The sequence below is a fragment of the Catharus ustulatus genome, chromosome 6, assembly GCF_009819885.2.
Source record: "Catharus ustulatus isolate bCatUst1 chromosome 6, bCatUst1.pri.v2, whole genome shotgun sequence".
In the NCBI taxonomy this organism is placed as follows: domain Eukaryota; kingdom Metazoa; phylum Chordata; class Aves; order Passeriformes; family Turdidae; genus Catharus; species Catharus ustulatus.
Window position 1 is genome coordinate 54,415,260 of NC_046226.1, and position 13,774 is coordinate 54,429,033.

Consider the following 13,774-nt stretch of genomic DNA (forward strand, 5'->3'; position numbering starts at 1 on the left):
TGACAAAAACACCCCACAAACCTTTAAAATTATGCCCCTATGGATAAAAACCTTTTAAAAAATTAATATTTTTAATGTCCTGCCCCTGCTGGGGATGCAGCCACCTGTGGCTACGTGCGGGCTGCAGGGGAGCGGGCGGGAGGGAGAGAGGGAGGGAGGGAGGGAGCTTGGCTTAAGTAACGCTCCTGGGTTAGTCTGGATCAAGTTCCTTCGGCTCTAGACGCGGCCAGGAGGGAAAACTGCCCTGGGAAAGAGAAGGAAAACCTGCTGCTGGTGGGAAAAGCATCGAGGACACTTCGGGGGCTGTGACAGCATCTCGAAGCTGCTTTTAGGTAAGGGGGTGGCGTGGGAGTGGCTGTGCTGTGCCAGCGGAGGTGGCACCATTCCCAGCCTGCCATCGGGCACTGGGATGGGGCCTGGGATACAGAGACAAGCCAGTGCCACCCCACGAATTTGTCACCACAGGTGACCCCTCACCTGGAGGAACAGCGGGTGCCCGTTCCCTCGGGCTCAGCCAGCGCCCAGACCCTGCCCACAGCCGCTTTTTTTCGCTTTTCCAGGGAAGAGGGAGAGGAGATGGAAAGAGGATATTGCATCCCCTCCTTCCTCGACCCACCCTGGGATGTTCTCCTGCACCCCTGGCTCTTTGCTGCCGCTTCCAAAGCGAGCAGGGAAGTGATGCCAAACCCCACGGAGCAGCGGAGGCTGGAGCCGGTTCCCATTGTGCGCGGCCCCATCTCCCTCCCGGGCTCTGGGCCACTTCTGTCCTCCTCCTCCTCCTCGGTGTCACTGGGTGCTGCTGGCTGTGCCAAGGGGCTGAGCCACCGACACCGAGCCCAGCACTGGGATTTGCTGTAAGGGACTCCCCTTAGCTCGGGATCAGTGCAGAGAGAACACTTTTTTTGCGGTTTTCCTTCTTTTAAACGATTTTTAAAATTGCATTAGTTTTTTTGTGCATGCTTTTGGAGCTACCCCAGAGGATCTTTTGGAGCTGTCCCAGAGGATCTTTTGGAGCTATCCGAGAGGGTCTTTTGGAGCTATCCCAGAGGGTTTTCTTTCCCGTGCTGCTGCAGGAGGAGAGAGCAGCGGAGCCGCAGCATCCCTGCGATCGCACCATGCCCCTGTCCCGCCACACCGGCCAAATCCCGGAGTCCACCTGGACCTTGGGCTTCAGGGAGATGACGGAGCCCTGGAAAGGCGCCGTGGGCTGCCTCGGCGTGGCCGTCTTCTTCGCCATGACCATCGGCATCATCTCGTGGCAGGCTCTGGAGCAGCCCCCGGAGGAGTGGGTGCTGCGGGGCCGGGATGCGGGGATGCTGTGGGAGCGCGGCCGCGGGGCGCTGCTGCTGCGGGCGCTGCCGGCCGGCCGGCCCGTGCTGGCCATCGCCGTGGGCAGCGTGCCGGCCACCGAGCCCCCGCCGCCCCGCGACCGCTGCTGGCACGACGGAGGCCAGTTCTGCTATTCCTGGGAGGAGGATGCCGAGCTCCGGCTCTCCCTGGGGCCGCCGGCGGCTCCTGGAACCGAGTGCTACGGCGTGCGCTGGAGCCCGCTGCGCCCCGACGTGACCCTGAAGGTAACGGGGGCCCCTCTGGCCGGCTCCAAACACTTTGGGGTCCAGCAAGGGACGGTCTGGCCTGGCCAGAACCCCCCAGCTCAGTTATAGGGTCGCACTGTGGCCGTGGCTCCCTGTCTTCCACAGCCGGGAGGTGCTGGGTGGGAAAATTTGGAAGCATCGTGGCCCCAAAATCCTGTGGTGGTGCCACGTTGGTGACCCCGGGCTGGGAGAGCTGTGTTTATATGGAGACGGAGTAAATACCCACTGGAGATGACAATGCTGGCGAGAGCCTCGGGAAGGTCTCTTCCAACACAGACACAATGGGCAGCTCCCGCGGGATGGGAATAATCCGTGTCCGCCGCTGCAAACATTTTTGGTACCATTCCCTGTTTTCTCCCTCAGTTAAATAAAAGCAGACTCTGGGAAGGAGCCTTAGGAGGGGAAGGAGAAACGCTGTCAGAGCAGGGTGTCCAGTTGTGGGGAACCTTCAGAACAGGGAGGGAAGTGGGATGGGATTCTCTGGGATTGTTCACCTTTAGCCATAAATCTAAAATCCTAAAAAATGGCTAAAATTATTAGGCATAAGTCATAAATTTGGTTGGGTGGAAGGTGGGTGTCAGGTCTCCTCCACTGACATTGTTGTGAGGCGTTTGAGAGGATGAGTGAGACAGAATAGGCTTTCCCCCACTTTAAAAAAAAGAAAAACAAACCCAAACCATTGGAAAATATGATCCAGCGAAATCTGAGTTAAGAACAGACTGTTTTCCCTCTTTCCCAGCTGGTGTAACGAGTTCAGCTGACACCTGGTACAGCTATTCCGAGCCTCCAGGGTTTCCACTTTAATAATTTACATCTCCTCTCCCCACCCCTTGGAGAGACTTCACCTCTCTGCGCCCCCGAGCTCAGGGCTGCAGGAGGCTCTGAAGCCTTGGATTGGGAATAAACATGGGGTGGATTGAGTGGGGGGATCTCCGGGTCCCCTCTGCCACCCCAGGCCCCCTTCACGGCCCCAGATCTCTGGGCTTTGGGGGAAGCCCATCCTGCCTGGGAAGTCACGAGGACGCTAAGTCCTGCTGATCCCTCGGTTTGGCAGAAAGGGGAAAGTTTGAGAAGCTTTGAAGTGAAAACTGATGATTTCTGGCAGGAGGCGGGTCAAGGATGGGGGTGTCCTCCATCCCTGAGCCCTGTCAAACCTCTAAATTGAGCCTCTTGAGGGAAATTCTTGTTATCAGCCCTCGGGAAAGAGGGAAGCTGTGACTTGGGAGGGAGGATGTGTCACCTCAGGACACTGGTGCCATCAAGGTGAGGGCTTGAGTTGGGGACAGCTGCACTTGCAGATTCACCCCAGAAACTCCAGGGAAGGCAGCTAGCTTAATGTGTTTTTAAAGTAAAACAGAAAAAAAACCCACCAGAGAAAGAAGCACTGGACAAAAAATACCAAAACCATAATTTTACGCAGTAAAAGGGACACCTCCCCCTTGCACAGTTTGCTCCAAGCCTGGCCTGGCATACTCCACCTGAGCATTCCTTGCTCTTTGATGATGCTTTCCTGGCTGCAGGACTGTTTTTCCATGGCCAATGTCTCCTGGTATGGAGGGCCGAGCATCCGTGCCCAGCGCTGGCCCCTCAACGGTGCCGAGAGCCCCGCGCAGCCCTTGGTCAGCGGCGACCTCAGCGCAAACCCCGACGGCTTCGGGCCTGTCCTGGAGAGATATTTCCTGGGATCCACAGGTAACCACCTTCCTTCCCTGTCCAGTGTGCACCAGCTTCCATCCCTGTGCTTCTCTGCCCCTCTCCTAAAGCAGCTGGTTTGAGAGCAGTAGATGCCTCCGGGAATAAAATATCCAGCAAATGGAACAGCAACAGTGGGATGAGTCCCACACATCCTCATCCCTGTGGGAAAGGTGAAGTGCCTGAGGATGGGGTGGCCCAAGTGTGCCTGGTTTGTTTTTAAGCCCAGATCTGTGCCCATTGCTGCATTCCCAGCATCCTCCTGATGCTGCTGTGGGATGCTGGATTCAGGCAGGATTTCAGCTGCTGGTGTAGTTTTTTGGGGTATATCTGGATTACTCTGCAGAACATCAAACTTCAGGTATTACCCCAAATTAATCCAATGAGCTGCAGCAGCCCTGCACTGCTGAGGCCACTGAATGCTGAGCAAAAAGGCCAGGAAAGGGAGAAATCCAGCCCTTGAAAGGCATTTTGGAGTCTACAAGGGAAGAGCAGGAGCAGGGTGGGGTTGGCTGGATCTGTGGTGGGATCAACCCAGGAGGGAACCAGCCAGGCTCTGCCTTGCTCATCCCTGTGGCTCCCAGGACCGGCTGCTTGCTGAGACATCATTTTCCCCCTTTCTCCCCAAAGGAGTGACGGTGACAGTGGCTCCTGACGTGTCCCTGCTCCTGTCTCTGGAGAGCCAGCAGCAGTTCTGCCTGGAGATGCCGGCAGGCCGAGAAGAGCCCCTGCAGTACCAGCTCTGTGTGAGCGCCGATGTGGCGGCCGCCCACCGGCATGCGGCCGGCGCTCCGGCGGGAGCAGCTCGGACACCGCCGGACACCGCGCTCCTGCGGTGAGAGCTCCTTCCCTCGATGGTGGGAACCCTTCCAAATGTCGAGCAGTTAATAGCTGCTATAAAGTTGTGCATAGATTCTTATATAAAAATTACCCAACACACTAAAGACACAAACTCAAACCATTTTTTCTTAACTTATTAGAATTTCAGTTCATTAGCACGCCAGGTTGCATATAAATTATGCATATGGTCTATCTTGTTCTACTTTAAAAATGTAGGCAATATTCTTACTATAGTTTTATTAAAACTATGTTCTTGGAGCTTCTGAGGAAACACCAGTATCTAGGACTATGTTTTTTAGCCTCTGCTAAAACTCACGCTTCTATACTGGTATCTAAGACCATTACTCTCTAAAAGTACAGTAATTTCACAATTATAAGCCACACCATTTTGACTAAAATTTTGGTCCAAACCCGAAGTGCGGCTTATAATCAGGTGCGGCTTATATATGGACAAAGAACGAAAAGTTGCTGTTTTAGTTTGGAGGACAGGTGTCTGCTGAGAAAGGCAGGAGCTTCTCTTTGAAACTGAGAATGTAAACCCCCTCCCTCCAAATTATAATAATTTTGAAATTAAGGGGCTCTCAGGCAAAGACATGGGAATTAGGAATAACAGTTCTTTTCTAGGGAAATTAAAATAGAAATACAGTACTCCAAACCCTGACACAGTCAGAGTACAACCTGACACCCAGTCAGGCAGGGTGTTGGTAAGCAGTTCAATTAAATGATGGCTGTAGTGACAGATGTGGCTCAGTTGGAGCAGTGCTCCTGTAGAAGGTGCCGTTTCCCTCCGGAGGTCCAGTGGTGATGTGGAGAAATCCGGTTTTCCTCTAGAGTCCAGTGGAGAAAGGGCTCCCTTAGTGTCCCAAAACCTCTGTTTTTATCTTGGTAAGAAATGTTGGGCTCTTCCCCCTGGCTGGAGCAACTTCCAATGGGATGCAGTAATTTTATCAGTCCCACAGTGGGACTCAAGGGGCCATTAGCAGAAAATGACTGGCTGGAGGAAGGATGGCTTGTGAAAAGATAAAGAACAATGCCCTGCCTGGTTTCAATGGATGGCCCATTAGCAGAATATCCCCCACAGAGATAAGGATCACTGCCCTACCCTCAACAGATAGTGATAGAGTAGATACCTTTTATCACATCCTGTATTGTAACCCATGACAGTTGCCGACACCCGGATGTGCGACTTATAATCAGGTGCAGCTTATAATTGTGAAATTACTGTACTTAAAATTTATTCTTACTTACTTGCTTGCTTATTCTAAAACTCAAACTTACACCTCTGCTTGATGTGTGAGTGCCTTAATATACTTCAATCCATCCAAAAGTGTTGATTCAACCCCTGTGCTTGGATTTCTCTCTGAAGAATTCAGAGAGACCCTTGACTTACAGGCCCCAGCAACGCGGAATTTCCCTCCCTGCAGGTCTCCCATCTGGCGGTACCACGGCCCGGAGGGTTCTGCCGCCAGACTCAGGCGAGGCCTGCGCTCGCTGCTGAGGAGGCTGAAGCGCCATGGCCTTCAGGAGGGCGTGGTGGCCCTGGGAGAGCGTGGCACCGCCGTCCTTGCCGCCGCGGTACGGCCATCCCGCCACCCTTCGGGCACGTGGGGAGCGCGGTGCTCCCACACAGTCCTCATCCCGTCCTTTCCCGCCCGCAGGACCTCGTGCTCTCGGAGCGCGGGAAGAGGCAGGCCCCGGTGCTGGTGGAGCCTCTGGAGCTCTCCATCACGCTGTCCCCGTACGCCAGCGTCACCTCCGCGCTCTTCCTGCGCTCCCTGCAGGGAGGAGAAGCCGCGGGATACTGGCTCAGCCGCCAGCCCCGACCCGGGGGCAGCTTGGTACGCGCCCCAAACCAAAATTAAAGCCGAATAAACCCGCTCAGGTTTGTTATTTATCAAGGGACACAGCCCGATCCCACCGTGCTGATACACAGCAGTGCTGGGGGAAGCAGCTTTAAAATTTTGCTTCCCGTGTTCAGAAGATTCCCCAACTCCATTTTGTGTGGTCGTTTCAATGATCCTTTTGCCACCAGCTCCGGGTTTTTAGGGGGTTGAGGGAGTTGATGCCTGCACCATGACAGTGCAGGGTGGGATGGGGGCAGCAGGGCATCCCCCAGCCTTGCACCCCAGAATCAGCAGGATAGTCTATGGATCTGACAGGGATTTCCATCCTCCTCCTCCGCAGATCCCGCTGCTGACCACCTGGAAGGGGCAGCTCTGTGCCCGCCTGAACGTCACCAGCGAGGCAGCGCTGGGCTGGTACCTGGCTCGTGCCCGGCACCTGCGGCGAGCACTGGGGGCCACCTACGTGGCCTTTGAGGGAGTGGAGGGCAATTCCTTCCTGGAGCAGGATGTCCCTGCTCCTGCTGAGCTGGTGGGTGATGGATACACCAAGGTGCTGGCGGCGGCGCTGGCGACGCTGGGCAATGACACCATCATCAGCGCCGGGACCAGGTGGGCACCAGAGAGGCTTGGCTGGAGCTGATGGGTGGTTGAATCAGTAGGCTAGGGCAGCATGCTAGAGTCAATGATCCTTGTGGGATTTGAGGGCGGTGAGGGCCTGGCACAGAAGCTGCTCCATCCCTGGAAGTGTCCCAGGCCAGGTTGGACAGGGCTTGGAGCAACCTGGGATAGTGGAAAGTGGAAAGATGTCCCATGGCTTCAAGGTCCCTTCCCACCCAAACCATTCTGGCACTATAATCTGGCCCCAGTGACTCCCAAGCCAGCTGGACATCATGGAATCTCAGCTCTTGCAAGCCCTCTGAGGGTTTGTGTTGTTTCTCCAGATCCAGCCACCTCCCGCTGTTTGTCCAGATGAGTCCCCTGTGCTCTGACTGGAGCCACGCGGGGCTGAAGGGGCTCATCCCCTCCGTGCTGCACTACAGCCTCCTGGGCTACAACTTCCTCATCCCTGATGCAGTAGGTAAGGTCTGGTTTTCCATTTATTTTCTGGCTCCTCTGCAGTGAATTTTGCAGCTTTTTTCCAGGCACAAAAGGTACACTTGCACCTTAGGTGTGCTATGGGAAGGCTCGGAGCGTTTTGCTCCTCAGTTTTCCGTTGTGCTGGTTTGATTGGGATGAATGTTACTGGGGGAAAAATTAAAAGCAAAAGAATATGCTGTAAGTATTGCCAGGCAGTTCCAGCAGCAGCCAGGTCTCTGGGGATGCCCTTCCCAGGGCTCCACCACAGCCCACCCATGTGGGGCTTGGCTTGGGCTAAATCCCACCTGGCACAGCCAGGATCTGTGTCCCCAGGCTCCTGGCTGGGGAATGGATATTCGTAAAACTCCGGCAGCTCTGCTCCAAGTTTGCATTTCTGTTTGCATGGCATCAAAAATCCTGAAATGAAAGCATTATAAAAGAGCAAGAAACAACCTTTAATCAGGGCTGAGTGGATCCCTTTCCCTTTTTCTTGGAGCTGATGGAGTTAGTGGTGGTTAAAACAAGCCCTGAGTGTGCAGGGGCTGAGCAGAAGTGTCACACATGGAGAGCTGAGGTAAACAACAGCCCTGAAACAGGGATTGAGAACAATATTTCAATTTGGCCTCTATTTTTAGCCTGTTTTCCTTAGAAAATTAGACTCAAGCAACCCCAGCATGGGAGTTTGCTTCCCAAAGAGATGCTGGGATGGGAGCACAAATCCTCGTGCACGGGGAGAGCTGGGCAGTTTGCTGCCAGGGGCTGTGTCCCAGCAGCCTGGGAGCTGCAAGAGTTGGGAAAAGCCTCTGGAGGAAACAGGAATTTGTGGATGGCTGGGTGAGCCCTCAGCATTGAGAGGTTTGTGCCATTTCCAGGGAAGATGTGCCAGGTTTTCAGAATGATGGCTCCCAGGGATGCTCTGGCTCCCAGGGGCACTTTAGGCACTGGAAGGAGCTCTGAGGATTCCCAGGAAAACTTTCCATGCCATGTGAGAACCTCACTCGAGCCCCACGTTCCTGCAGGAGGGAGCGTGGCTGGAGCCACCCCGGGGGACCCAGAGCTGTTCGTGAGGTGGCTGCAAATTGTGACATTCCTGCCCGTGATGGCTTTTGGGACCCCGCCCTGGCTCTGCTGTGACGCCTGGGTACGTATCCCACACTCCAGACAGGAATTCTGATATGGCCAATGCCCCCAAAAACCATGGAAGGCCAGGTAGAGGTGTCCTGGCAGCTGCTGTCCTCAGCTTTCCATTGAAGTGGGAATAAATCCATTATCAAAGCGTTTAGATTCAACTACCAATGGGTCTAAATCCAGTGGATTTGTATCCATTAGCAATGGATTTAATTACATTTCAATTGAGTGGATTCATATGCATTATCAGAGGGATTTAGATAAAATTGATTAAGGTCCTTTATCAGTGGATGTAAATCCATTCAAATATAATTAATTGTTATCCATTATCAATAAATGTAAATGCTTTTAAATCAATGGGTTTATATGCATTATCAATGGATCTAAATTCACTTAACTCTTTATTATCAATGGGTTTAAATCTATTTAAATCCAATGGGTTTATATTCATTATCAATGGACTTAAATCCATTTGTATCCAATAGATTCATGTTCAATATAAATGGATTGAAATACATTTAAATGTAATAGATTCACATTGTTTATCAATGTATTTAAACCTGTTTAAATCCAATGTATTTGTAACCACTACCAACAGATTGAAATGCAATGGATTTATAATAATTATCAATGGATTTAAATGTATTTAAATCAAATGGATACATATCCATTATCAATGTATTTAAAATCATTACAATCCAATGGATTTGTATTCATTAGCAGTGCATTTAAATCCATTTAAATCCACTGGATTTAAATTCATTAACAATGGATTAAAATCTGTTAAAATCCAACACATTCACATCTGCTATCAATAGATTTAAATCCAGCCAATTCATAACAATTACCAATGGATTCAAAGCCCTTTAAATCCAATTGATTTCTATCCATTATCAATGGATTTAAATGGATTACCAATGGATTTATATCCAAATCAATTAATATCCACTATCAGCCCCATTTGCACCATAACTTGACTGGGACATTCCGATTCAGTAACTTCCCTTCCCAAAGGAATGTATACTTTACTTTCAAACCTTTAATTATTTATTTTTTGGTTTTCTTTTTTTTTTCCCTGCCTGCTTTGCTGTTTCCTGAATGTTGGGCTCCTCGTGGGTTTGTCCCCCATCTGCAGGTCGTGAATCTGACCCGCCAGTGCATCCAGAGGCACCGGGATTTTGTCGTGCCACTGCTCCTAAAATACACTGAGGAGTGGCAGAGTTTGGGATACCCCATCTTCCGTCCTGCCTGGTGGCTCAGCCCCACAGATCCAGTTGCATTCACCATAGAGGATGAGTTTCTCATTGGAGATGAGGTGGGAATTCTGTATTATTCCTGCAAATCCAGCTCTGCCTAAGGGCAAACCAGATTTGGGCAGATTTAAATCCAAGCCAAAACAGCTGAGTTTTGTGGGTTTGGGGTTTTTGCTTTTTGGAAAAGCTTGGCTTTCCTCATGAAACTCTTATTTAGGTCCCTGAAACCCTCCATCAGCTTTTAAAGTGAAATGATTAAGCAGGAATAGTCTCAGAATGTTGGGAACTCCTTTTACAAACTGCTTTTCCCAGTTCTTCTGGGATAGTGGAAAGTGTCCCTGCCCATGGCAGGGAGTGGCACTGGATGGTTTTCAAAATCTCTTCCCATCCAAACCATTCCAGGATTCCCTGATGACCATCTCATCCCCACTGTCTAATCCCCCCTTTGCTGAAGTTCTTTCTTTTCCCTGTAGGTCCTGGTTGCTCCAATAACAGAAAAGGGACAAACATGGAGGGACATCTACCTGCCAGGAGAGGGGCACCTCTGGCTGGACACCAACACTGCCCGAGTGTTTGATGGTGGCACCACCCTGAGGAATTACTCTGCCAGCCTGGCAGAGGTGCCAGTGTTTGTAAAAACCTCCTGAATCCAGGCTGGGCAGCTCTGGGACAGAGACCTCCGAGGGCAGCGCTGGCCACAGGCGCTCCCTCTCCCTTCAGACTTCCAACCTCTTTGCACTTGTTTGTGTGTGTATGTTCAGGTGGGCATATGCAGCATTTCCAGACTCCTGGCACCATGATCAGAGAGGATTTTCCAAGAGATAAACAAACATCAAGTTATACCTGAGGGGAAGTTTTCTGTTGAATGAAAAAATTAAATCTAGGGAAGAACTACTAGGATAATTTTGGTGCTGTGTGTGGCCACCTCCTGTGCTGAGCAATGCTTCTTCCACCTGAGGCTGTGTGTGGTTTCCAGGTAGCAAGAGCCCACTTTTTGAGTATATTTGGGAAAATGAGTGAATTCCAGGCGTATTTGAAACAGGTTTCTGAGGAAGAAAAATAAACTCGATCAAGCAGAGTGGCTCTCTCAGAGCACAATGTGGATATCGAGGATCCTTGTCCATCCCCCGTGTGCCAAGGCTCCTGCTTTTCACCATTTGTTGAATTTTATGGCTTTTTTCCAGTTCTTTCCTGCAGTGCACGAGGGATCCGGTGTGACCAGCCTCCTTCCATCCAGCAGAGAATGAATCCATAGGCAAAATCCACATCCCACATGCTGAATATGCATTTAGGGAGACGATCAGCTCTGCTGATACCCAAAATTAGAGATCAATGGGACACTGCAGGTTAGTGGGGTGATTCCAAAGGCTGGCATTTGAGATGACAGCTGGGAGGGAAGGTTAGGGCAAGTTTTGGCCCTGGAGCTGGGCCTGGGCACCTCCAGCACTGAATTGTATCAGTCAAACCTTGGGTTTTTGGGGGAAATATTCCTGTACCAAGCTGTGGCTCTGCTGAAAAAATGCTAAGGGGTACTAACATCTCCCAGCAAAGCTTCCCTGGATAAAACTGAAGGGAAAGCAAAGGCAAAATCCAAGTCAGGTTCAGCCATGGAAAAGCTGGAGAGTGGAAGAACCCCACAGCTCCTTCTCTGATCCACAGAGGCACTTAATGATGCTGAGGGGAACTCAGAGAGGGAAAGGATGAGGGCAACCCAAAGGCCTGGGATGCTCCAAAATATCTGTGGAGGCTCCTGAGGTGGCAAAAACACAAAAAAGAAAGGGAGTGCTGGCTCAAGTGGCATTTGTTTATTTGCAGCGAGTCAAGCCCTGGAACAGGATGTCCAGGGGGAATCTGGTGGCTCTATCCTGGGAGGTCACCCAGGGCTGATCCTGCACGTGGCAATTCCCATTTTGGGAGGGTGGGCTATGACTCCCTGTGCCCAGCACTGCTCCTGTGCCTGTTCCGGCTCCTCCCTGAGGAGCATGGTAAGTCCTGCTGGAAGCTTGGAGCTTGTTCCTGGTCAGCATTCCGGCTCTCCCGCTGCCTCTGTCTCCTGGAATGGTCAGGGGGCACCGCTCCCTGGGAGGCTGTGCGGGAGTTACGGCCTCTCCTGTGGGATCTGCTCTGCCTTTGGCTCCTTCTCGCGTGCTCTTGCCACGGGTGTCTCTCACTCCTCCTTGAGGAGGGGTCATGCTGGGGCCTTGGAGAGTGTCTGTCATCAGTATTCCTGCCCCTCCAGTGCCTCTGGTTTGGGGAATGGTCGTTGGGCACCATTCCCTGGGAGTTCCGGCGTCTCCTGTGAGATCTGCCCCGGCTTTGCCTCCTTCTTGTATGCCATTGTCTGGAGGAATGAGCCTCTTCCCATGGGAGCATCCCCCTCCTCTCTGAGGGGACATCGTGCCTCCTTCCTGTATACCATTGTCTGGAGGAATGAGCCTCTTCCCACGGGAGTATCCCCCTCCTCTCTGAGGGGACATCGTGCCTCCTTCTTGTATGCCATTGTCTGGAGGAATGAGCCTCTTCCCACGGGAGCATCCCCCACCTCTCTGAGGGGACATCGTGCCTCCTTCCTGTATGCCATTGCCTGGAGGAATCAGCCTCTTCCCAAGGGAGTGGTCCCCTCCACTCTGAGGGGACATCATGCTGGGGCCTTGGAGCGTGTCTGTCATCAGCATTCCAGCTCCTCCGGCGCCTCTGCCCTGCGGAGCGCTCATGGGAGCCTGCCTGGGTGTCCTGGTCTCTCCTGGAGGACCTGCTGTGCTGCCTGTCCCAGCCACGGGAACGCTCCCCGCTCCTGCTCCACCTGCGGTGGCCCTGTGCCCATTCCTGCTGGCTCCACGACCTGCGGGACCTGCGCCGGGATCGCCTTCTCTGTGAGGAGGCCGGGATGGCCCATTCCAGCCTTGGAGCCCGTCCCTCTTCAGGAGTGTCCTCCCAAATCCTTCTCTGCTGCCGCAAATACCTCCTCCTCCTCGGGGAGTCGCCGCCCCAGCCGTGCCGCGACTGGCAGCGACCATCGCGGGGCCACCTCACGGATCTCCTTCCCCTCCTGTCCCAGGGCCCGTCGCGTCCCAAGTGCTGGGACCAGCTCCACGGCCGCCTGCGCTTGCTGTCGTAGACGCGGTCCTGCACCTCGTGGTACAGGGCCACGTGCTGGGGGTAGGGGTGGCGCGTGGGCCGCTGGCAGCGCGGGCAAACGCCCTCGCCCAGGCTCCAGTCCCACAGGCACAGCGGGCAGAAGCAGTGCCGGCACGAGCTGGAGCACTCCGTGCTGATGTGCTGGCACTCCGGGCACCCGCTGTTCTCCTGGTTGTCGTCCTGCGGCGCGGCCGGGGCGGCCTGGTTGGTGTCGGCGGCGGAGGTGTCCGGATCTGGAGCGTCCTCCTTCGATGACATCCCACCCTTCAAGAGGCACAAAGTCTGTCTGCAGGCAGATCTCCCCAAAACTCTGCTGCTCTCCTTGTCCCTCCGGGGCTGTGCCACACCTCAACCGTGGGACCGTGCTGGGGCTGGAATAGAGGTGTTTGCATCCCACAGGTCTCAGTGGGATTGCAGTTCTGTGCCCTCTGTCCTGCTTTTGTGGCATGGCCCATGTCCTGTGGCTGCTGTGACATCACTGGCCCTTTGTGACAGCACCACCGCTGTTGAGGCGTGGGACAGTCCCAAAGGGCTGAGGTGCTGTGCTTGGGTTTAGAGACAGCGGATAAATTTTGTGTCTTGCAGGGCAAGAAGGTGTGACAGAAGGGGAACCCAGACGGGGAGGCCACAGGAGCTCCTCGAGGTGGCACCACGATGGCCACAGGTGGCCTTGGCACACCCAGGGCTACAACTCATCAGGAACTGCAGGTTTAGGACAAAGGGATTGGCTCCAAACTGGAAAAGGGGAGATGTAGGTGGAATACTGGGAAGAAGCCCAGAGAAGTTGTGGCTGCCCCATCCCTGGAAGCGTTCCCAGACAGGTTGGACAGGGTTTGGAGCAACCTGGGATCATGGAACTGGATGATCTTTAAGGTCTCTTTGAGCACAAACCATTCCAGGATTCTCATCAAGAAGAAGGAGGTGGCAGTGGAACAACACTGACAATTACTGAGAGCTGAGGCTCTGCTTGGGTGGAGACACACCAGGAATCTTTCAGTTTATTGCACTAGTGGCTAAGAAAACCCTCTCTGAAACAATTAATTTTGCTGGATTCATGGCTATCCAGTTTTCTTCATGATCTCTTCACGATTTGATATTGTTGTTGATAAAGCTAAGTTAAAGAATTGTCAGCCACAAGGACACAAATCCTATTAGAATAAAGGACTAAGGGCTGAAAAACTCTGTGTCTTGTGTATGGGAATAATTG

At 52.8% G+C, this 13,774-nt stretch overlaps 1 protein-coding gene across 1 annotated transcript; it reads left to right on the forward strand.

The window, feature by feature from the left end:
- The first annotated feature begins 232 nt into the window (after nucleotides 1-232).
- LOC116998013 (SITS-binding protein-like) lies at nucleotides 233-10,533 on the forward strand. Its single transcript, XM_033063303.1, has 11 exons — nucleotides 233-332; nucleotides 1,074-1,574; nucleotides 3,116-3,287; nucleotides 3,918-4,122; nucleotides 5,552-5,702; nucleotides 5,786-5,965; nucleotides 6,312-6,580; nucleotides 6,913-7,049; nucleotides 8,068-8,189; nucleotides 9,312-9,491; nucleotides 9,903-10,533. Exons 2-11 carry the CDS (start codon nucleotides 1,116-1,118, stop codon nucleotides 10,074-10,076), a joined length of 2,049 nt encoding a protein of 682 aa, XP_032919194.1. The 5' UTR covers nucleotides 233-332; nucleotides 1,074-1,115; the 3' UTR covers nucleotides 10,077-10,533.
- Nucleotides 10,534-13,774: the final 3,241 nt, after the last annotated feature.